This window comes from Aquila chrysaetos, chromosome 6 (assembly GCF_900496995.4).
Source record: "Aquila chrysaetos chrysaetos chromosome 6, bAquChr1.4, whole genome shotgun sequence".
NCBI lineage: Eukaryota > Metazoa > Chordata > Aves > Accipitriformes > Accipitridae > Aquila > Aquila chrysaetos.
In genome coordinates, this window is record NC_044009.1 from 13,489,679 (window position 1) to 13,513,770 (window position 24,092).

Consider the following 24,092-nt stretch of genomic DNA (forward strand, 5'->3'; position numbering starts at 1 on the left):
AGGTTGTTTAAGTAGAGCTATTTAAACATAGCATCCAGAGAAGGTCCTTGGTGCCCATAGGAGGGTCTGAGCGCTGTTTGGTTTATCCTGATGCTGTGCCCGTGGTGTGGGAAAGTATGATGGGGAATGAAAGCCTGGGATTAACTGAGTCACTTCCCCAAGAACAGATGATCTGTGATTGACTCCGGAACTGAACTTGGGTCACTGGGTCCCAGTTAACAAAACAACATGCTTTTGGGGTGGTTTTTGTGTTTGTTTTGTCTTTCTTCTCCTTGCTGTCATTAGACTGGCATTAAGAATTCTGGGTCAGATATCACAGATTGATGCATCACCATTGAACCTAATAGACTGATACCATTGTATTTAAGCATGGGATTGGGATCTGGTTACTGTGTTTTGAGGGAACAGTAGATTAGTAAGCACCAGTAGCATCTTGGAAGTGTAATAGATCTGCTCCTGTCTTCAGATTACTACAAAGTGTAGCAGAGAGACCCAGCAGAATAACATCATGAGGGTGTTTGTACCTCTTTGTGGTATCTTTATGAATTTGGAGTAGCCCTTTTCTAATGATTTCAGACAGTAGTCACTGAGGTATTTCAGTCTAGACCTTCCTCAGAGGAGCTAGAGAGAGACTTGGTGTGGTGTTTTAGATTTTCTTTCACACGTGGAATCTGTCAAAAGGAGCAACCAGGCAGTTTTGTAATTTGAGTAACGTATAGTACTTTGGACTGCATCCTACAGATCTTTTTTTCTACAAGTGTTGCTTATTTGCACACTGCTGATAAATGAACTTGGGAGCAGTGGTGTGTATGCAGCACTGATCTGTGATGATCACAGATACCAGGAGGGCTCCCTTTTGCGTGAATGGAGGTTGTCATGGTCAGTCTCTGTAAGCTGATCAAAAGGAGGGAACAATATGCCAAGCAGAAGGATTTTGTCTTAAATTTTAGAGCTATTGCTGACAAACTGTCTCTGCTCTTTCTCAAACAGACCAGTGCATTGTGGATGGTATCACCTATGATGTGAACCAGACCTTCCACAAGCGTCATGATGAAGGGCACATGCTGAACTGCACATGCTTTGGCCAGGGCCGGGGGAGATGGAAATGTGATCCTGTTGGTAAGTCACCAGCTGTTCCTGCTTGCCAAACGCACTGTGTGGCTATGTAGAAACTGGTTATGGTATGGTGAAAATGATGTGTGAATTTGGGCCCAGTCTTTGCCCACTTTCTGCCCTGAATTGCACAACTGCAAAAGTAGAAGTAACACTGGATTTGCTGGAGGGTAAGTGAAAGGGCATTCTTAGTTTTAAGGACATAAGCTTGGGTTATCAGACATGCCACAGAAGAAGTCAATGATGGTGCATTGATAATGGATTGTGGCCACATACCTCTTAAATTGTAGCGGGTTGTGGTAAGAGGGCACATTATCCCCAGGCTGGGGTGATTTGGCTGAATCCTGGTACTTGAGCTGTCGGCCTAGCAGGCATGGCTCTCAGACTGAATGCTGATAAAACAATATGCAGCTAGGCACTGATGCTAGGATCAGTTTTCTTTCCTTTCTCTATCTTAAAATCTTCAGGTCTCCTCATTGAACTGAAAAAGGAGCACCAGCATATATTAACTTACCTTGGAATAAATTGATTTTTTTGGCTGCCCTTTGTTCTGGCAAAGAGAGAAAGCTCAGGATGAGAACACGTGTTAATAGCACTCTGGAGGTTAGCTAAAACCATCATGGTTTTCTGTAGGAATGACGAGATTTCATCTCTTCTGCCTCCCCCGCTTCCCTAGTGAACCTTGATTGGAAGATAAGACCTGGCTGTTTGGTTTGCAATTACTAAATCCAAGAGAACTTCAAACTATTGCCAAGAAAATCTATTAGAAATTACTAGTGGTTAAGTTCTGCTTTATTTACAGTAATATCTGTACAGGTTTACTGGCGGAACTTGGATTGTAAAGCTCCTGAAAATTACTACTTTGGAAGAAGGGGAGGGGGAATGATTTTGGCTATCTGTAAAGGTGCAATTGGTTTAATTTTGTTGGCTTTGGCTAAAGAAGGCTCCTGTTCAGCCAAGCGAGTGTAATGCTAGTTCTCACTGGAAATTTCCATTGAGCCAGAAACACAGGCATAGGTCAGACTAGAAAGTGTACTGAAGCGCTGGTGCTGTGTTGTATTTATGCTAGCTAAGCTGATTTCAGTATTTGATCTGTCCTCCTTTGGTTTATACAATGGTAAATCTAGAAAGACTCTGCTTAAAATTAATGGGTCACTTCAGACTTATAAAGTATAACTGAATTCTGCTGAAGCCAGTAGGACTTTTGCCATTGATTTTCTTGAGAGCAGCATGGTTTAGCTTTGGACGAGAACTTAGTTGACTGGAGTAGAATTGGGCTCCACCATAGATAGTTCAAAATAAATCCTTTCTTGAAGGAACACCCCATGGACTTCCCTGGAAAGCTTGGCAGGTGGACAGCCTGTATGTAACAGTATCTTAAGAAATGCATCACAGCTGAATTAGCCCCCTAGTATCTAACTTAACACATGCAGTGATACATCAAGAACCTTGATTTGAGATTCTATTTCTGTTGCCACTTTCTCCTTATTGAACTATATTTGCAAATAAATGTTGTTACATTTCTTTGTGTAAAAGTCTTGTGACTTAACTCTTCTCTGTTCAGCATAGATTTTTTCACTATAGTTTCAGTGACACGCAGTGGTTAACTGTCTCTCTTGTGCCTTTAGATCAGTGCCAGGATTCAGAAACCCGTACCTTTTACCAGATCGGAGATTCATGGGAGAAGTACGTCCATGGTGTCAGATACCAGTGCTATTGCTATGGTCGTGGTATTGGAGAATGGCATTGCCAGCCTCTGCAGACCTATCCTGGTAAGAAACCCAACAGATAACTGACTCATCTCACTGCTGAGTAAGACACAAGGAAAGCAATTTTTCCATCCCTCACCTGTTCAGGTTTCTGTACATTATTCCTTTTGGTTTCCTTTTTAAACAGAACCATTTCCCCCCGCTTCGTTGGCAGGCACAAACAGGTGTCATGATTATAAAGAGGGGGCCAGGCCCTATATCCTGAGGCCAGGGTTCATTGAGAGAATGATTATCAGTCCACACAACAACTTGGGTTTACATTGCATCTCAGTATTTAGTGATATCACACCTGCAACCTTCAGTTGCTATTGCTTAAAACTCTTACATGTGTAGTCTTTCCTTTTCTACTCACTACAGAAGCAAAATCCACCACAGAATGAGACATTTTTCCTGATCAGTGCCCTGAAGAAATTAAATATTTGAACTTTTGTTTGCCCACTCTGTTCCAGGAAATCTTTATAGGGACAGGCAATGCCTGTTTGTTGGCTTGTTCTGTTTCAGTTCGATGAACAGAATATGATAAGGGGAACCTCCCTGCTTTCCTGTTTAAGGTTGCAACTGCCACTGCCTTAATCTGAATAAAATGAAATATTAAGGCTGTGTTTTGGCTTCCCTGTTGGGAAGAGAAGACTGTGCTCATGTCATTGGTTCCCCAGCCCATCTCTGAGCATAAATGTGGAGGAACTGCATAAGGATTGGATGTAGCAGTTTCAATGCTGAGGTGATTCTCTGCCTTTATATCAAGATAGATTAAGAAGAGACTGTCCACTCAGTAGCTGCAATGTATTTATACCCTAAGTGCCCTGCAAGGTAAGAAAGGGAATGTGAGGCTCATTCAGAAAGAGGGTTTTAATATAGGTGCCCCTGCTGTAGAAGGGGACTAGCCCCTTTGAAGTCTATTGCAACAACATACTTCATGTAAATAAGGTGACTACCTCTTTGTGACTTGCTTCACGCACACTGCATAGAAGGTCTTTGCGACAACACCGTATTGAACCTGACCTATACCCAGCAGTGTTGTCAGTGAACTGACTGCATTTCTATCTGTGGCCATACAGCTAGTGAGCCAGAGACAAGGCAAAAGGACACTTGACAGACAGAACTATGGACTTGCCTTTCTTTGGGGCAGCAAATTAAGGAGGGCAAGAATAGGAAGCAGGCCTTCTTTGGACTTTTTTTCTTGAGTTTCTTACTGGCGCTTGCTGAGCTTCATTGACTCCTGTCAGACTGCTTAAACAAACATTGCCCTGAGCTATGTGAAATATGCATGCCTCCAGACTGGAGACCAGGGCTTTGGGCTTCTTTACACACAAGAGTGACTGAAAATGTGTAAATAAACCAAATCTAATATTTCTGAATGTAGGTTTGGGGTTAGGTGAGCTTTGAAATTTTCTGCCTGTGGGCACATGTTTGTTTGCCTGGAAGTCCTGTTAAATACGGAGCAGGTATATATGTTACACGGTTGTCCAAATAAATTATAATTAGAAGTGTTGGGAGTCGGGGGAGGGTGAAGGTATTTAATGGCTAAAATGAGACACTTTCCTGCAGATGCCAGGGTGCTCTGGGATTTTCTGAGAACTAACATGAGGACAGTGCTGCTGAGCGTTCAGTGAAACCTCCCCAGCAGGGCTGGGAGGGACTGAAAGGAGAACCATGGGATCATAAAACCTTTCCTTCTCTATTGGAGAGCTTTGTGGAGAAAATACGCCTGAGCCTGGTCTAGCTAAATGCAATCGGTAGTCTTAAGCGTTAGAGCACTGCTGAACTTGTATTTTCATGCGTTTGTGGGCCTGATTTGTCTCAAGATTTCCACCAACCCTTCTGGTGTGGTGTGTGTGCAGAAGACATGCCTCACTACCTGTGGAGTGCTCCACAGCGTCATGAAAATTCAGTGTTTCAAATCAACTGATTGAGAAATTTAGTAAAACAGTAAAAGCCTAGTGTCTCTTTGCAGGGTGTCTTCAATGTCAGATCAGGAGTTTGCCCTCATCATGCCACAAGATTAGACCTGGATTTGGCAGACATTTCTCATCTGTTTCCCTGCTCTCATTGCAGAAGATATTAATTGATGAACGTAGTTAGTTACTGAGACTCTCCCTCTCTTTGAACAGTATGACTTTGCTTTGCAGACTTTTTCTATACTAGACCGTTCCGGTTTTCTATTTCATTGATAACTCAGGAAATTAACCCCAAAAGTGCATGTTAAATTCCCCCCAGAATATATTCTGATTCACCAGTTTTCTATGTAGTGATGAAGCATTAAGGATAGAAAGACAATTTAACTTGTTTCCCATGTGTAGAAATAGTATACCAGCCACGCAACTTTCTTGGTTTTTGATGACTTCACAACAATGGCAGAAGAAAAGCATCCCCAGTATGTTAAAAATGGCAATTCTTTTTTTTCAGGGTCAACTGGGCCTGTTCAGGTGATCATCACAGAGAGTACAAATCAGCCAAACTCCCACCCTATCCAGTGGAATGCTCCTGAACGATCTCACATCACCAAGTACATCTTGCGCTGGAGACCGGTGAGTGCCACATTCATTATCATTCATTCATCAGAAATACTGTATTTGGCTTTTTCTGGTGTCTGAAAGAGGCTGACACAATTTCAGCAAACTTTAGCTGCTGATTCAGTGTCCTTGTCCTCTTGAGGTCAACAGTTACTCTGAGGATCAAAGACAACCAGTCCTGTATGTTACTCAAACACTTGATGTTTTCCTGCCCTAACTTTACTGGTTGCTGTTTTCATGAAGTATCTTACTAACCTAAAGCACTAGCACAGTAAGCAGACAAATTTATATCCTTGCTCACTTTAAGTAATGTAAATCCTTGTGGAAGCTTCTTCATCCTAAGAAACATTGCTTTAGTACCATGTGCATAGCCAGAGACAACTGGGATAGATTTTATCCTATTAATGAGGAGGTAAAAATGAGTAGGATATGAAGATATAAACAGCTAGCATTGGGTTAAATAAACAGTCATCTCCCATCTTCTCTGAAGTCTAAACCAAAGCTGGTTAACCACTGCTTGTTGGCTCATTCATATTTGAGGAATGATTAGGTTTAACCAATGTAGGTGAGTTGTGTTACAGTTCCCCTGAGTACAGCTTCACAAAAGACCACTTAATGATTAAGAACATTAGTACCTCGATGCTGCCTGTTATTAAGAGAACAATAAAGGCCCTGATCCAAAGCCATTAAAGGCACTCAAGTCTTTTTACTGACTTCAGTGTATCTTGGATCAAGGCCTGAATGAAATGGACTTTAAAGCACTGGAGTACAAACCTCAGAGGATGGAGCATTATTTTAGAGCTTCCCATAGAGTTCAAACACAGGGTAGAAGGGAAGAACTTTTCTGTATATTGTTTTCAGACGATGGCTTAGAGTATTATTATGAACAGCCTTCAAATGTGCATTTTCCAGCCATGCCTTCATGCCTTACTGCATTTTTGATAAAGGAATGAGTTTAGTTTATATATTACAGATAATACTCCTTTTAAAGGAAAAAGTTCAAAGCTAGATTGTTTTCCAGTTTACCCCAGTAAAACTTAATTACCCAAAAGGTCATTAGCCCTGCTTCCTGGCATACTTTTCTCATCTCCTTCAACTTGATTTCATCTGTGCATTAGCCATTCAAGTCATACTTGTGTTTGAGTATCACAGTCCTTGGTAACCATATAGCAGCTTAGGTCACTAGATACCCCTGCTTGCAGGCTAGGGAGTGTCTCACTATTTGAGTGCCCTTGTTCTTGCAGAAAAACTCTGGAAGGCAGTGGAAGGAAGCCACCATCCCTGGCTACCAGAACTCCTACACCATCTCAGGCCTGAAGCCCGGTGTGATATATGAAGGACAGCTCATCAGTGTTCAGCGATATGGCCACAAAGAAGTCACCCGCTTTGATTTTACCACAACCAGCACCACAGCAGTGACAAGTAAGTTGAACAGTGGGGCATCTGGAAAAATCTAATCTCCTTCACGTAAGTCTTTGTTCTGTGCATACCAGTTAACACAGAAGTAGCAATGGTTAATTAAACCTCTCTTTCTTCTCTCTTGTAGGCAACACTGTTTCAGGAGAGACAACTCTTCTTCCTCCTGTGGTTGCTACTTCAGAGTCAGTCACTGAAATCACAGCCAACAGCTTTGTTGTCTCCTGGGTTTCTGCTTCTGACACAGTTTCTGGATTCCGTGTCGAGTATGAGCTGAGTGAGGAGGGTGATGAGCCACAGTATCTTGGTGAGACAATATTTGAGTCTATTAGACCAAAGAAAGCATTGTTAACAGTACATTGCTGTTTTCTGTGATGATCAGTATAGCTAGTGTAAATAGTGAGGGTCTTGCTATCTTTCAGTATGATTCAATTAGGATATGAAAGTGGCAGGACTAGCTCAGATTAAAAGCTCACTTAGTTCATTGTCCTTTCTTCATGAATGGCTGTAAGTGCATGTCCAAGGAAGAGTATGAGAACAAGGCAAGTGTATAGCAGTACCCCCTCAGAATACTGTCCCAGAATCCTGCAGAGCAAAAATCCCTGAGCCAGAGGTGGTGGATTTGTAATAACTGTGGGTAGATCTATTTATTCTTTTCAGCTCCATTAATTTGTCCAGTCTTTTTTACCTTTTAAAATCATGTAAATTTACTAGCTTCCAGAGCATCCTGAAGTGAGCAGCAGTGCTGATGAGAAGAGAACCAAATCTATTTTTCAAACCTGCCGCCTGGCTAATTTCCTTTGCTGTTTCTTTGTCCTTCCATCAGAATGGACAGAAAGCTTTCTCAAGTGCCCTCTCTTGGCTACTTGTCATCTCATGGATGTCTGTTCCAGTCTGCTCTGTTAGTTGTTTTGTTTGGATCAGATCTTACTCATCTTTGATTATGTGACAACTTAGCTAAGCTGGGAAGCTGGTTAAAGGCACCGGACTCAGACCTCGGAACTGAATCCACTTTTCCAACATCTACTATAGAGCCTGTGTCACCACACATAATTTCATCTTAACTTCTTTTTCCTAATTTCCTGTCTTAACAATGGTAATAGCAATATCTTACAAGGATTTGAGGTTATAATAGCTATTTGGACTTCAGTGTGATAGAACAATGACATGAGAAAAAGAACAGTAATCCTCTGACCTAATAATTCTCCCTGGACTGTTGCTCCCTGAGCTCACAGGCTTGGACTCATGAGCAGAAGTGCCTTACACTGGGACTGCCAGCACTGTCACCACCTTGTCTGCACACTGGCTTCCCAGACAGCTAAGCTGTGTTGCGAAGCAGCTCCTGAGCTCATCTGTGTATAGACAGAAGTTTACAGGCAAATTGAAAGGCAATTCCCAGTTTCCCTTAAGATGCTTGGCTTCAGTCTGGCCAGTAAGGAGCTGCTTCAGGGGGAATTTCCTACATCTGGCATGTAGGTGGATATGTGGGGGAAGGGAGGGGGGATAGAAGTTCATCAGCCCTCATAATGTCATTCTTCTCCACTCATGAGTCAGTCTTTCCACATAACCTATTCCTGTGAAAGTTTTTCCATATATTTCTGTATTGAAAATACAAGTCAGGGTATGAAATGAGTACTCAGTTAGCTGAGATGGCTAAATGCCAGCAGCGTGCAGGGGGCTTGCTGCTCAAGTTGCCCTGGCATATCACACATCAAGCCTTGCTGTCCTAGGTGTTGTCTGCTTGCTGAGTGTGGAGACCTGTCCCAACTCTCCACACAACTTTTCTGATGTGGACTGAAGACACAGTGCAGAACAGTTGCTGTTTTGTTGCAGGAAGACTGTGATTCAGCCCAGATTAGAACAGAGGTCTCTTATTTCATTTGGAGAGAAAGCAAGAAGATAAAATTGCTAAGGCGATTTTTTCTTTCCTGGCTTCCTTAGATCTTCCAAGCACAGCCACTTCTGTCAACATCCCTGACTTGCTTCCTGGTCGCAAGTATATTGTTAATGTCTATCAGATCTCTGAAGAGGGAGAGCAGAATCTGATCCTGTCTACTTCACAGACTACAGGTATGTGTGGGTGGGTGTTGCTGCAGTTCGAAAACTGTTTTTATCGTTTGCTCAATACATTTTTGTTACCTCTTATCCTCATGCTTGCTGTCCACGTCTTTTTATTCCCTTAAACAGCTCCTGATGCACCTCCCGATCACACCGTGGAAAGTGTAGATGACACCTCAATTGTCATTAGCTGGAGCAGACCACAGGCTCCGATCACAGGTTTGTCTAATTGAAGTGCACCTATTTTGCACTACTGGTAGAATCTGAAATCTAGGTAAAAAAGAAAATGAAGTGTAACTCTGGGACAGAGGGCTAGTGCATAATTCTGCCCAGTCTGAGAGACCAGCTGGAAATCACGTGGGCAGTTTAGCATTTGCTTGGTTTCACTGTCTGAACCAAGCAATTCAGGAGGCTGGATGCAAAATGTTTCCTTCTGGATTTGTGTTAAACCAAAAACAAGCCCCATGACCTTCTCTTCGTATCTGTCACCCAGACCATCCCTTAACAAGCCTGAGAACTGTATAGACCTAAATCCACATGTCAAAACTCAAATAGTCTAATCCAGGTCAGATTATGCTTTGTAAGGCATTGAGTGTGTGATCTGTAGATGGGATGTGAGTACAGGCAAGCCACAGGTACTGCTGAAGTTTAGGACTATTTTTATGAAACCTCAGTAGGGAGATCAGTTTAGCTCTCATTTCTAGCATTCCTTGTGCTGGCTTACAAATTGTGGCTGAGGACTATATATACTTCTCTTGCTTTAGGCTACAGAATTATCTACACACCCTCCGTGGAAGGCAGCAGCACAGAGCTCAACCTGCCTGACACTGCAACCTCTGTAACACTCAGTGACTTGATGCCAGGTGTTCAGTACAACATCAGCATCTACGCAGTGGAAGAAAATCAGGAGAGTACTCCTGTCTTCATCCAACAGGAAACCACAGGCGTCCCACGCACAGGTAATGGTCAGCATGTTCTGGATATTAGTCACTGAGTTTTCTGTTAGTACATATGCCAAATGACAATGCAGGCTCACATTGCTTTTGCGAAATGCATCTGTAAAGGAAGTCAATTCTGGTTTTTGTCATGGTGGTTGTGTTTTTTAATTGTAAATGTCACTGGTATTGAAGTTCTACAGTAAAGTCATACTTGCTTATGAATTGACACAGTCAAGACACCACTCTGTATTAATAGGGTTGTAATTCCTAGGGATCAGACTGGAGGCAGGTCAAAAGGTTGGTCTTGCATTTTGTCTACAGAAAAGAGAGATCAGAGTTTCTTAAATTGTCTTAAGGGGATTCTGCTAAGAGATTTTCTTAAGAGCCTGGTAAATCATTTTGCCTCAGTACTTGGCCTGCAGATGTTTAAGGTTAGGTACTCAGATGCCACAACACAAATCTGAATCGTTCACCTGACTTCTCCCTCTCCCTTCCAGTCCTAACCATTATTTTCCATTGCAGTCAGTGGGGATGGGAGATTGCTCAGCATTGACTGATGTGCCAAAATAACACCATACGATCTAAACTTGAGGCACCCACAATTTAAAAAACTGCTGGTTTTAGGGTTCTTTAAGTATCCAATTGGGCTGAATAGCCAAACCAAAAGAAAGGATAGTGAAAGAATTGGGATCTGATGTGGTAGCAGTGGAATTTGATGGTCCTGCAAGTTGCAAGCACGTGTTTGCAAATGGGAATTTACCAGGAATGAACTCGGCTCAATGATTTTATGGTTTGGCATCTGTATCTTCCAAAAATGTGCACTGGTTAACCTTAGGGCAGTATCAGTCCTAATCTGAAGAAACTTAATTTGAACATAGGAATTCAAGGGTGCAGTACTGTGGACAGCACAGAGGGAGCTGGATTTTGCCCTTGACTATAGTAAGGCCAGATCAGCCCCTGTACTTGTTTAATTATAAAAGGTGGATTTGAAGTTAATTATAGACATGCAGAACATGCCATGGGTTTTGAAAACCCTGTCTTAATTTTAAAAGGAGGTTCCTGTTTCCAACCCCTGGAATATATATTTTCTCACACCCCCCCCCCCCCCCCCCGCTGCCCAAGCTTTTGGTTCTGCATATACTTGAAGTTCTGTAGCATTTTACATCTGGTCTTTCAGTTCTCTTTCTGTGATAGCAAGATACCTTCTATGACTGAAGAAGTAAAATACTTGGGACCATGTAGTGACATTTTGAATTGTAGTCTGCTTGAATATTGTCTGGGAATGTGTGTACACATGTTTACAGTAAGGTTACCATGATGTTTTTATTTTGGTAAATATTCTTGGGCTAGCCATTGTTCAATCAAAATTAACTGTTTTTTCTTCCATATAAACCTATAGCTTCTCCTGCCAATTGCTGAGGACCCCCTCTAACACTGTTCTGTCACTCTGCTTTCAGATGAAGTTCCTTCACCCAAAGATCTGCAGTTTGTGGAGGTTTCTGATATCAAGATCACCATCATGTGGACCCCACCACAGAGCCAAGTGTCTGGCTATCGAGTGGAAGTGATCCCTGTCAATCGCCCCGGCCAACATGGCCAGAGACTGCCTATTACCAGGAGCTCTTTTGCTGAAGTTGTCGACCTGCTCCCAGGAACAACCTATCTCTTTAAGATCTTTGCCGTGAGCCACGGCAGGGAGAGCAAACCTTTGACTGGAGAGCAAACCACCAGTAAGTGTCTTTCCTTCATGCTTTTTTCAACCTTTTGAAGTGCATATTTCTCTGTCGCTTAGAGAAATATAAACAGAGCACTTAAAGTGCAATGGTTATAGCCCAGGAGGTATCCCATAGCTAGGATGACAGGGCTGGGAATTCATTCAGTCAAACAATGATCTCTTCAGCAGATTTATCCTCCTCCAGGGCTTTCCAATGGGAGTTTAACTCTCATGGCACTTTAAAACAATTTTGTATGGCTGGAATTCAACTCTTTTATTACTGACTGAAAATTGATGGGCCCTGTAGTTCTTTTACAGCACAGATTGCAGCCTGTGATTTTTTTTTTTTTTTTTTTTTTTTTTTTTTTTGATGATACCTTAGGGCAGATTTCAGCATGACTTAGGAGCCTTGCTGAGATTGCTCTGAAAATCCCTATCTCCTTTCTGACAGCTATATACCTATTTGGCTCCACTGTCAGCAGTAGGAGTTCTGCATACACATGTAAGGACAGGCCTTGTCATTGAAAGGACTGTCTTTCAGCTTTGCCAGGTCAGGCCTGGCTTTCCACAGGCTGCCTCACCACCCCAGAAATTTCACTGTCAACCCAGTGAAACTTGGGGAACTGGTTTGCAGCAACCTCAGTGGACTGTTGACAAGAGCCATGGGGAGCATATGTTTTTCAGGAAAGGTGGTGCAGGATCTCTTGGAACCCGATTGCTAATGATCTAGTGGCAGTGCAGCACATCATCAGTGTGAGGCAAGATGACAAGCAAAGTACACAGTCTGTCAGGCATTGCTTTTTGCTTTGCAGAAGTGCAGAGAAGAGAGGAGCAGCGGCTGGGCAAGGTGTAGGCTTTCAGATGGAAGAGGAGGAGTTGAGCATGGGTTTGGGTGGTTATCTCCATTTTTGATCAAAGAAGAGCCGGCCAGACAGAACCTGGGATGGGGTTCATTTGAACAGATCCTGTTTATTGGGCGATAGAAGGGTGACTCTGTGGTGGTCTTTGAGTGGGTCACATTATTCAAAGGATGAAAATTCAGCTATGCACATCTGCTGCTGTTCTGATACTTTTCAGTACATGAGAGCAACTTTTGAGAATCCAGCCCAACTCTTACAAAGATGAGAGGGAAGGAAAGGAAATGGGATAATCTGAATATAGCCATGCTGTTTGAGAAATAGTATTTACTTACATCCATAAAGTTAGGAGCCATGAATAGTGCCTCTCTCTCTTACCATCTCCCTTGACTATGCAGGGACAATGGGATTCTTATGTTTGTCCTTTGACATAGGTATCTGATTTCAGTGTAGCTTAGATGGTGTGAACACCCTCCCTCCTCTTTCAAGTGAGGCTTTCAAAAGCAAGGATGCGACTTAGGAGTCTGAACTCTCTTGGAAGCATTTAGAACAAGTAGGGCTCAGTTCCCAGTTAGATCTATAGTTTTTTGTGGTTGTTTTCAGGAGCCTTGGCTAGGTGTAGAGCTCCTCTGAAAGTCCACACAGAGAGGAGTACATCAGAGCATAGGCATTTGATTCAGACAGCACAGGGCTAGTTACAAACGTCTGGAAGGAAATGTCCATAGGCTATGATCATCCACTTAACTGCTTTGCCTAAACCACATTTCAGAAAGTATTCACATAAATTGCATCCTGTAATCGAAAGTCCTGGGAAACAAAAATCATTCAGAGTTCCCAAGGAAAACCCTGCAGCAAAAGTCTCTTCCCACGGTGTAAATGTGATCCTCTTTTTGGCCTTCCGTTAAAAAGCAGTTTACAAATAAACTCCGAGTGTGTGTGTGGTTTTTTAATCTTCCCCCTTTTCCTTTAGTATGGGGAGAGGAAGTGATAAAAGCCTAATAGAACTGGCAAATTAAATTGTGCAGAAAGGAACTGACTGTAGGCTACAAATCGGAGGAAGATACAATCCTTGTCAGATGAGACTTAGCACAGATCTAAGTACCAAGAAGAGATAAAGCTGACTCTCACCCCATGGGTTGGAGATAGGCCTGAGGAAGGTCACTCTCATCCTTTGTCTTTTAGAACTATCTCCCCCATCTTTACAAGTGGTGGAAGAAGGAAGTCCTTGCTTGCTTTTTCCCTCCCTCCTCAAAAAGGGAGAAGACAGTGGGGGAGAAAACAAAAAGGACAAAAACTGCTTCCCACTGAATCACTGGGAGAGTGATGAAAACATTAATTTTTGTCACAAAAATGGTATTTAGTCAGGGGAAGAAAAAAGCATTTGCTCTCGAAAAAGAGCATTGATGGAACCTTTCCTCATTGCTCTTAATTTCAACATATGATTGGGGCCTAGAAAATGTGCGGAAACTTGCCAGGTAGATGCTATAAATTCTTTGCTGCAGCCAGTGCTACCCTGCCTGCTGTGGGGGCAAATTGCTTAAGTGCCTTTTGCCCTCTGAGCCTCATCTTGTCTCAGCCAAAGGTAGCGACTTCTCTGCCATTCGCTGGACTCCAGTGCAGTGCTGAAGAAGCTGTGTCGCTTCAGCCTCTTGTTTATGTAGTTTTCTGGGTTATCAGTTTCAGCAGCTTCCCAAGGGCAGTGATAAAAAGGGGAGGAAGCCTGATAAGAGCTGTTGTGTGAGTCCCATGGGAGAGATGAGCATGCTTAGAATTGTTGTATAGTCAGTTCCACGGTGTGATTATTTTTAAGTAGATCTAGGAACTGGTTTTCTGCAGAAAGTTGCTGACTGTTATTTATTTTTACATTAAAATGACAAAGTGGGGGTGTTTTGTTTTGGGAAGGGACTTTGAGAGGGCAGGGACTAGGACTGGGCAAAGATTTAAAAGAATAAATCTTTTTAACGAAAAGGCTAAAGTTAGGTTTCCGTGCTTACACTCACCAGTCTAAACTGAGCTAATTTTTTAAAAATGCTCAGCATTCATGAGAAACTATTGAAATTCCTGAGTGCAGTTGGGTTCATCTGTCTCAACTCAGCCGTTAGCCTGACTTCCCCATGGGATGAGCACGTATGGCAGCAACCCAAATTGGCGCAGCCTAGAACGTGCATGTCTGCCTGGCCCAGCATATTACCGGATGGCACTGAGGCATGGATATATTTATTTCCCTTCTGTGTTCAGCTCTCTCACGGTTCCCACCTCTTTCCCCCTGTTGCACTCATGCCCCAAGTGAGAAATAGAGGCTCAACAACCTCACTGTACACCCATGTTTTCTGCATGGTAAAGGATGTGCTTTCGAAGTAGGGGTGAAGTAGAGATTCAGCTGGAAAATTGATGCATGTTATGCTTTTTCTTCCCCAGAGCTCGATGCCCCCACCAACCTGAGATTTCTCAATACCACGGAGCATTCAGTGTTAGTGTTGTGGACACGGCCCCGTGCTGTGATCACAGGATACCGGCTGACTGCAGGTCCCACAAGAGGAGGTCAACCAAGGACCTACAATGTGGGACCTTCTGCCACCAAGTACCTTCTCAGGAACTTGCAGCCTGGCACTGAGTACACAGTGTACCTTGTGGCATTTAAAGACGATTTGCAAAGCGCCAGAGAGACTGGAGTCTTCACAACTTGTAAGTACAATAGGCACATATTCCTCTTCCCTAACACCCTAGCCTTTCTTCAAAACTTGTGCTGAAAGTGGCTATTGTGAATTGGTTTATAGAAGAAGCCTTTTGAAGTAGCATTCCAGCAGAACTGCTTGGGAAGTATTCCTTGTTCTTCTTTCTGAACTATTTGGCAGGGAAAAGAGAGTTATTTGCATCAGAAAGTTTTTAGTAAAATACATCTCAGCTTTTTGGTGATTAAAAAAAAAGGGAGGACTTACTACTGGTACCTCAGATTTTGTTTAACTGAATGACAAAGAAATTTAATTTCACTTGATCTTTCCAGTTGTTTGGTTTTGGCATGACAAATCAAGGAAAGCAAACAGCTCCTTTAAAATGGGTAAGGAATAATTAGTCTGTCATTTCTATAAAGCTGAAGGCAGTCATTTCTCAAGCCCAACCATACCATCTAAGGCAGCTCAACTGCAGTTACAGAAACTGACACAAACATTGCGTTCTACCCTTCTTTTCTTTTATTTTTTTTTTACATTTCAGTCATCTGTATTTGTGCTGTTGGCTTGGAAGAAATATTAGGCAAACTTTGGGAGGAAAGGAAGTTCTGTAAGAACCCACACATACTTCTACAAAGAACAAATAGATTCACTGTTTAAATAATGATGAAGCAGTCATATAAACTGACAAAATTCAAAGCCATCCAAGCTCAGAACCACATCCTCTTTTCAAAAGAGAGTGTGGTTTCTTTTAGAACAATGTAAAATTAAAATAAAGGTTCAAACTTTTAACCACAGTAACACTGTTGACATTGGCAAGGTGGCAACCAGCCTTATCTATATATATTTCTCAATTAGGATATGATTGGATATCTCAGATGAAAACTGCCTTCAAATTCTGGTTTATCTGAATGAAACCAGTCCAGTTTAAGACTATAGATTAATAAACCAATCTCTTCATTAATAATGAAGCCGATTCAGATGAAACTCAGTGGAGTTATTTAGACTGGTTCTGGAGTACACAAAGGCTTTGGCTTCTGTGTGATGCTCCTGACAGATATCAATGAGACCACAGATTCCTCAGATTGACTTTGAGCTCCCTTTCACTCTGCTGACTTCAAAAGAGTTGAAGATGTTGGTGAGGATGAGATGGTCCTAGCTGGGACAGCTGGATGACAGACAAGGGTGTAGTGTTCTGCTGCTTGAATGGCATATGATGGGTGAAGGAAAAAAAAAAAGCTGTTTTTTGAGGAACACTTTAGATATCATGCCAAAACCAATATTCCCCAAATTCTTGGGGTTGGATGCATAGAGGACTCATGAGGCCCAGTTCAATATTTTCTTTTTCCTCAGGAACAACAAAAGCACTGGCTGTGATTAGACCACTTGCATACTGTGTCTATCAAGCTCAGCAGCAGACAGAAGTCATCTGTCAGATCCCTCCCAAATCACTGGATTTTCAGAAGTAATATAGTTCAGCACTTATTACATACCTCTTGCTATTTGGACTGCTGTAGGTCAGGTTTTCTAACTGTTTGGTCCCATCACAGCAGCTAGACTTCAACTCTGTCAATTCACTTCACAGATCAGCCTGTTGGCTCTGTTCCTCCTTATAACACAGAAGTGACTGAGACTTCTATTGTCATCACCTGGACACCTGCCCCAAGGATTGGTTTCAAGGTAGGAGAAACTGAAGTCCTGTGTTTCTTCTTCATCTTGCTTCATTGTGATAGGGAGGACAGATTAAAGCTGTTTACTATGGACTGTGGTGAAGATAGTAGCACAAAGAAATGAGGTGCAAAAGACATGCTGCTTACAAGGGGCAGGTCTAGGTCACAGAGGTCATTGCAAGCATGTCCTCTGGGCTTCAGGTCAAGTTCATCAGTGAGACATCTAAAACACAAGTTACAGGATTAACAGTTGACATGAAGCATACAGACCCATGATAATCATGTTGGATGATAAGTCTGGATGCTGATAGTTAGCTGGAATAGGAATATTTGAGACTAAAAAGCAAACTTTGCTGCTTCTCTGCAGCTCGGTGTGCGCCCAAGCCAAGGTGGAGAGGCTCCCCGGGAGGTCATCTCTGATTCTGGCAGCATCGTGATATCTGGCCTGACCCCTGGAGTGGAGTACACCTACAGCCTCACAGTCCTGATGGACGGCCAGGAGAGAGAGACTCCAATCATCAGGAGAGTGACTACACGTACGACACATTTGCTTTTCCACAATTATTCCTTCTTCCACTTGCTTTCTCTGTGCTCCCAAGATGAATGGCTGTCTTCTGGGAGTCAGTTCTAGTCTTTACTTCCTGTTGTGGTCTGGAAGGTGTTTTTCTTTTTGATGCGTAGGTGACAGTAGCACTAGCTCTTCCAATGCAGGGTCACAACTTTATTTTTAATATTTTTTAGCTAATTCTGAAGTGTAAGGATAGAATCTGGGGAGGAGGGATGCTGAGGGAGCTGGCATGATTCTCAGTGCCATAAATGACCCATTTGTCTGAACGCTTGCAGCATTGTCTCCACCAACCAACCTGCGCCTGGAGCCCAATCCTGATACTGGGATCCTGGTAGTCTCTTGGGACAGAAGCACAACTCCAGGTAACTATGTGAACTCACACTATGCTCGAACCTCCTGTTGTACCAGAATGCTAACATTTGTTCTGCAGAGCCTTGCAGTTCATTAAGGAGACTTTGATGGGAAGCTTGCTGTTGAGTAATTTAAGGAAAAATGTACTTATTTCTAGATATATTCAAGGATATAATTCACAGTTCAGTATAGGTTGCCATAGGACTCTTCATGATTTACATTCCATGTAAAATGCTATTTTGGAGTATGAATGTGTTTAAATATTTCAGCTGTTCTAGGGGTTTGAAGGATTTTTTTTAAAAAAGTCCAAGGGAAGGAAAGCAAAACGGACCAAAAAGATTTCTGGCTGTGAAGAATGAGCTCATGTTATTGAGAGTAAGCATGGGATTTCTGAAAGTGTTCAAGATGAACTTTTCTCCCACAATAGCTGATGGGAGCTGTACAATTGACTTCTGCAAAACAAGGATTGAAAGCTTTTGAAAACCCCGCTCTCAGTCAGTAGATGTATCTTTTCTTGACATGTCATGAGATTTTCAGTTTGGTAAGGTCTCAAAGGGAACTGAAATTATGCTGAGAGTGGCATGGCTACCTCCCGGGAACCTTATTTTGGGGTGCTTGAGAAAACAACCTCTTGCCTGCTGGGCTCAGGGTGGCAAAATCACTTGTAAAAGGTAATGTGTTTGCTTCAGTGGTTTATACTGAGACCTGATGTAAATAAATACAGCATAAGATTACTGCATACTGGTATATCTGTATTTCAGGCATCAGTGGGTACCGAGTGACCACAGCTCCTACCAATGGGCAGCAGGGCTCTACCTTGGAGGAAGTAGTAGGTGCAGATCAGACCACCTGCACCTTTGAAAACCTAAACCCTGGTGTGGAGTACAACGTCAGCGTTTACTCAGTCAAGGACGACCAGGAGAGTATCCCCATCTCTGAAACCATCACACAAGGTAATGAAAGGATGAGCAGCAGTTTTAGCTACTCAAAGTCAAATTGCTGAGCCCAAGGGCCCTACGTTGCAGAACTCCTATTAGTCTGATGGCAGAGGGCTTAGGCTTTATATTTAGTCTCAAGAAGCAGAATAGCCATGTACCAACATGTGACAGAGCAGTTTTTATACCCGTGTACTTCTCTGCATGGGCAGCCTAGATTGTCTGTCAACAGGGTGGTGGTAAGGGGATGGATCTGTTTTATCAGTACACTGAACTGGAGAGCAACAGAGATTTAACTTGGCCCTGCAGTGCCCCAGCATCTGGAGCACAGCTGGTGGGAATAGGAAGTAGGTGAAGAGAGGTATGAGTGGGAAGCAAGCACAAGAGAAATTTTGGCAGCAATAGTGGGAGAAGATCACTTCAGCACAATGGAGAGGAAAACCAAGATTGAAAGGTCTGTCTCTGTAGCACACTGGGACACAAAGTGGTGTGTGCCACCTCACATTACACGCTGTGATGACTGCAGAAACTATCTTTGTAGTCACAGTAGCAAAATTAATATGCATCTGCTCAAATGGTTTAATTTCATTTTCCTTTATGAGGGCTTTGTTTGTTTTTGTTTCTGCTCAGCCCTGAAATGATGCCAGCTACTGTGTTTGCTTGCTCTTATAACACTGCTTTAAAATTTCTATGCTTCACTGAAGTGCTGTATGCTCCCTGGGGGGTGGACTAATACGGTGGTACTGCATAATTAAAGCAGTAATAGCTTTAGCCCTTTACCGTCTTCTGGTGGGGGAAAGCTAAGAATGTATGTCTCTGGCTTTTAGCACTCTTTAAAGGTGATATGGTACATGCATTCCATGTGGATAAACAATCATTTTACAGAAAACTGGCATTTTTTGGCATCTATTCTGTAAGTCTTCTCCTAGAAGGGCATTAAAATAGAACATAACTACTATTATTAAAGCCAGTCTTTTGCAATATTACGGTCCCATAATTCCTTTTCAGGCTAACTTGTAATGATCCAACAGAATGGATACCGAGTCCTGCATCTTTGACTCACCTACTGGTGATTGATCCTGAGTGAGGAAGAGCATCCATTGGCTCCCACTGATTTTGGGATCACCCTGCTAATGTTACACAGCCAAATCTTGTGGCTTAAATCAATACCAATCTATTGACTTGAGCAAAGAGGGTTTGGCCATTGTTGATTAAAGATGCATCTAACATTCCCCACTCCCTGCCCAATTCTGTTGGTCCTAACATGCAGGAAAAGAACAGCTTTGCTAATAGGAATAATGTTGATAGCGAAAACAGTCACAGCTGTGCTTGTTTGCCATACAGAAATTTAGGCAACATCTAGAAGGTCATTAAAGAGGATCCTTATTCAGTGGCTCAGTTCTGAGATTTTGAACAATTTAGCCAACAAATCAAGTCAGCCTCTTGGCCACATCATGTGCTGGGCATAACCTCTGAATATGGGGATGTTGTCACTCTTACAGAATTCTTATCATCTAAAGGTCATTTTTAACCATTTGCCATCTTTCCAAGAAAGTGTTTTATTACTCACTGTTCCATATCGTCTGTTTTTAGCACATATATTGCAGCAGTTAGTGGTAAGTAGAACTTGAGGAATTCTGTGCCAGATCCTCAAGCTGTTACAGGGATTTGAGACTTTTTTCCAAGTCCAGTGTCAATAGTTCACATAGTGGATGATCTACCCTGAAGCTTTGTGGCTGTTCTCACCAGCTGAGGGCGTAGTCTGATTTAGCCCCTTCAAATGGTTTGATATTTTTATGATCTCAATGATAAAAGTTAGACTTACCATTTCAACAAGTCAAAAATTCTAGAGGGTCAATCAACTATTATTTCAGAGGAGTTGTTTTATTTATACATTAATAGACTTTGATCTCTTGTTTTCTACCAGCAAAAAAACCCCCTGGGTATGTTTTTTCGGTTTCAATTCTCATCAGAAAATGATGGGTCTTTATGGCTCATCATTGCTCAAAGTAAATTAGTTGCAAGTTAAGTGCCTCTTGTAGGTCTTTCTGAAAATTGTATGTCTAAAGTGGAAGTGCATTGTCTCAGGGGACAGGGGTTTCAGCTTCTGTCTGCCCAGGGAGGCAGCTGGAGACTGCATTAAAGGGTACAATATAAAAAGAAAAAACAACCCCCCCTCCCAAAAACCCAACCCCCAAAACCAAAAAACAAACCACCAAAAAACCCCTCCTTTTCCCCCAAACCCCAAGAGAAATTTTGCATATCACCGCAATTGCTTCTAAAGTTCTGTCAATGTTAATAGTGATGAACACTGCTTTTTTCTCCTTTGTCTTTCTTTTGCCTCTATATGTCTTCGCCTTTCCCGTTTGCTCTTTAACTCATTAGAGGTGCCCCAACTCACTGACCTAAGCTTTGTTGACATAACTGACTCAAGCATCGGCCTGAGGTGGACCCCGTTAAATGCCTCCACCATTATTGGTTACCGCATCACAGTAGTTGCGGCAGGAGAAAGTGTCCCTATTTTTGAAGATTTTGTGGACTCCTCAGTAGGATACTACACAGTCACAGGCTTGGAGCCGGGCATTGATTACGACATCAGTGTAATCACACTCATTAATGGCGGAGAGAGCGCCCCTACCACTCTGACACAGCAAACGGGTGAATTTTGAAAACTTCTGTGTTTTGTGACATGGACGGTGTTTCATGCTGTCACTGGCTGTCGGGATGACAGGGCTTTGTCCAAAGAGGAATTGAGCCACTCACTGGGGGGAAGCCAGACAGACCCAGCTCGCTCCTTTTTCTAAATGGCAGCTGGGGATGGATATGCACTGCTCAGTTTTCTAATTTGAGGCATTTTAATACTGTGTATGGCTGCAGACTTAGCAGGCTCATTCACCTTCTGCTATTCAGATTTCCAGCATCCAGTTGGAACCAAGAGCCTGAAACATGAGCTGTATATTCGCCAGACTTTTAAACTGTGATTCCCCAAAATAAGAGTGCCAAAGGGCGGAGCAGTTCAGCAGACATGCTCAGCCTTGATAGCTGTTTGAGCTTCCAGCAGTCTGTTTTCAGTGGTGGCCCCACTCTTTCCACAATGCCCCAAATGATGCAGATGAAAGGCTGCTCCCTGAGTACATGCCACTGACAGCCATGCCACACCGTCAAGGGTCTCTATAGTGCATGAGCAGAAGGCGAGCTGAAAACTGGTTCTTGCATGAAATCCTATTGTCTTTGAAAATCCTGAGGCTGTAAATCCTTCGACACGAGTAGAAGTAGAGTCATAGGAAATTAGTGATATACCCTCTCCTCTCCTGTGTGTGCATGTATGAATTCTAGATGAGATTACTTTTCCATCTGTAAGCTGCTGTATGGCAACTTTAAACCTCTTTTGGCTCTGCATCTGTAATATGAAATCCAGCTGCAAGAAGCACGTTACTGAAACTTGCTACCTTGTTTTCAAATTAGCCCCACAGGGTACATTTAAAGTATCGGGAATTGCCAAGAGGCTAAAGGAGCCTGACAGTAGTACAGACGTATTTTTCTCTTAACTATAGTAGAACCGACTGTAGTTTAGAAGTCTGTTTGCATGGGTCTGACACAGTAGTCTGTGATGCATGAGATACTTTCTCTGGTGATACCCTGAACATACATCTTGATCAGCTTTTATGAATCAGAGAACTAAGATACATTTGTTCTTTGCTATGTAGCTGTGCCTCCTCCCACTGATCTCCGCTTCACTAATGTGGGGCCTGATACTATGAGAGTGACTTGGACTGCACCAACTTCCATCGTTCTGAACAGTTTCTTGGTGCGCTACTCACCTGTGAAGAAAGAGGAAGATGTTGCAGAGCTGACAATTTCACCTTCAGACAACATGGTGATCTTAACAAGTAAGAAAGTTACATATATAAGCCAAACAAATATAAGCAGCCCCTTATATATAGGTGGAGACATGACATAAGGTGAGGCAAAAGAAAAATTGCTTACTGTAAGTGTAACTGGCCAAATTCTCAGCTGATCTAAGCTGGTGCTGAAGTAGCCTCATACAAACTCACACTAAATGAGGTTTGGCCGCTTGCTTTACCCAAGTTAAAGCCAAACCACGGGAAAGTTTTTCCCATCAATCCAAGGACAGTGATGAATCAGACTATGGAACAATTGCATTGATTTGCAGCCTGGTTAGGTATTAAGAGTAAATACATATTACTCACCTGGTTTGCCAAAAGTGTCAAGGACTTGCAGTGCAGAGGTTCAGGGAGAGGATCAGAATGTGCAAAAGGTCATTGCTCCTTTGGCTTTGTATGTGCTCGGTACCAGAAAATAAATACTGTTTGGAAACTTACAGGACATGGCAACAAAACGTGGGCATTTTCAAAGAGCCGATGTTAATTTTTGCTGCTGCAAAAGCTGTGTTATATTTGAAGGTTTTTTTTTCTCCATCCTAGAATGAGCTTGGTTGAGTGAGAGACAATACCCACTTTCAGAATAAAAGATCAGATCTGGAGCTCATCGGAGTTAGAATAGCTGTGTTGGAAATCCTTGGTCCTGTTCCAGTTTATATGAGCTAAAGCTTTGGCCTGGTGCATAACTAAACTACTAGATAACTAGAAGGGACCTTGTAGAAAACTAATTGCTTCTAGCCAGTCTCCACAGACTAATGAAACAATGATACAGGATACCATGCTCCTTCAGGCTAAAACATTGCAAGCAACCATAATGCCACAAAAAGAACTGATTTAAATTTTTGACTGTCCTGGAGGCTCAGATTTTCCATCAAGCAAAACCTGATTACACCCCTTAAGAAACACAGTTAAAATTGTGTAGGTTGAGTGACTTCTAGCTATTAGTAAAGAAATATGTCTGAATGCCTGTACTTAAACTCCACAGATCTGCTCCCCGGTACTGAATATCTGGTGAGAGTCTACAGTGTTTCTGAGCAACATGAAAGTGCACCTTTGTCTGGAATCCAGAAAACAGGTACTTAGGCACAGCCTAAGACACGTGCCATCCATTAAGATTCATTAATGGGACTTTGTTGCTCTTTCTTGTGTATTGTCACCTCGTTGATGGGGCATCAGCTAGATATCAAAGAGCAATGCAGATGCACATCTTGGGAAATGCTCGGAAATCTCACATCTCGTTACGTCTGAGAGCCAGAACTTCTGTTGGTTTTAAATAGAACATTGTAGACCCTGTTGTGAATGTACCAACAGTGTCTGCCCAAGAACGAGCCTAGGCAGAGCCTATCATATCTATCACTTTCTTGTTTTGTAACTGGGTAACAGAGTTTGCTGGTCATGTGTGTTGTTTTTTTCTGTGTTGTCTGTGTGCGCCATATACTCTTTCCCTGCAGTTGCGTTCCAGTGCTTGTTTATCTTGCTTTGATCCTGAACACATATGTGTTTAGTTCCACAGCTGAATAGCATTTGGCTTAGGATCTGACAGTGTCGTGGTACTGAGCTTAACGAAACATGACCAGTAGTTCAGCTGAGCTCAGTCTCTTGTCTCTTTGAAATACCCA

General features: G+C 42.5%; 1 protein-coding gene across 6 annotated transcripts in view; it reads left to right on the plus strand.

The window, feature by feature from the left end:
* Nucleotides 1-24,092, plus strand: part of FN1 (fibronectin 1) — a 55,761-nt gene that overhangs the window by 13,201 nt on the left and 18,468 nt on the right. For 4 of the 6 annotated variants that reach the window (XM_030017174.2, XM_030017172.2, XM_030017175.2 and 1 more), the window contains exons 11-27: nucleotides 991-1,119; nucleotides 2,742-2,885; nucleotides 5,289-5,410; nucleotides 6,640-6,817; nucleotides 6,942-7,118; nucleotides 8,753-8,881; nucleotides 8,999-9,088; nucleotides 9,634-9,828; nucleotides 11,265-11,537; nucleotides 14,797-15,063; nucleotides 16,633-16,727; nucleotides 17,085-17,253; nucleotides 17,561-17,647; nucleotides 18,398-18,589; nucleotides 20,957-21,229; nucleotides 22,279-22,461; nucleotides 23,459-23,548. In XM_030017174.2, the coding sequence (XP_029873034.1) occupies nucleotides 991-1,119; nucleotides 2,742-2,885; nucleotides 5,289-5,410; nucleotides 6,640-6,817; nucleotides 6,942-7,118; nucleotides 8,753-8,881; nucleotides 8,999-9,088; nucleotides 9,634-9,828; nucleotides 11,265-11,537; nucleotides 14,797-15,063; nucleotides 16,633-16,727; nucleotides 17,085-17,253; nucleotides 17,561-17,647; nucleotides 18,398-18,589; nucleotides 20,957-21,229; nucleotides 22,279-22,461; nucleotides 23,459-23,548 (2,793 nt within the window). The remainder of the gene's footprint in view (nucleotides 1-990; nucleotides 1,120-2,741; nucleotides 2,886-5,288; nucleotides 5,411-6,639; nucleotides 6,818-6,941; nucleotides 7,119-8,752; nucleotides 8,882-8,998; nucleotides 9,089-9,633; nucleotides 9,829-11,264; nucleotides 11,538-14,796; nucleotides 15,064-16,632; nucleotides 16,728-17,084; nucleotides 17,254-17,560; nucleotides 17,648-18,397; nucleotides 18,590-20,956; nucleotides 21,230-22,278; nucleotides 22,462-23,458; nucleotides 23,549-24,092) is intronic. The other 2 variants (XM_030017177.2, XM_030017178.2) reach the window with 1 other exon arrangement.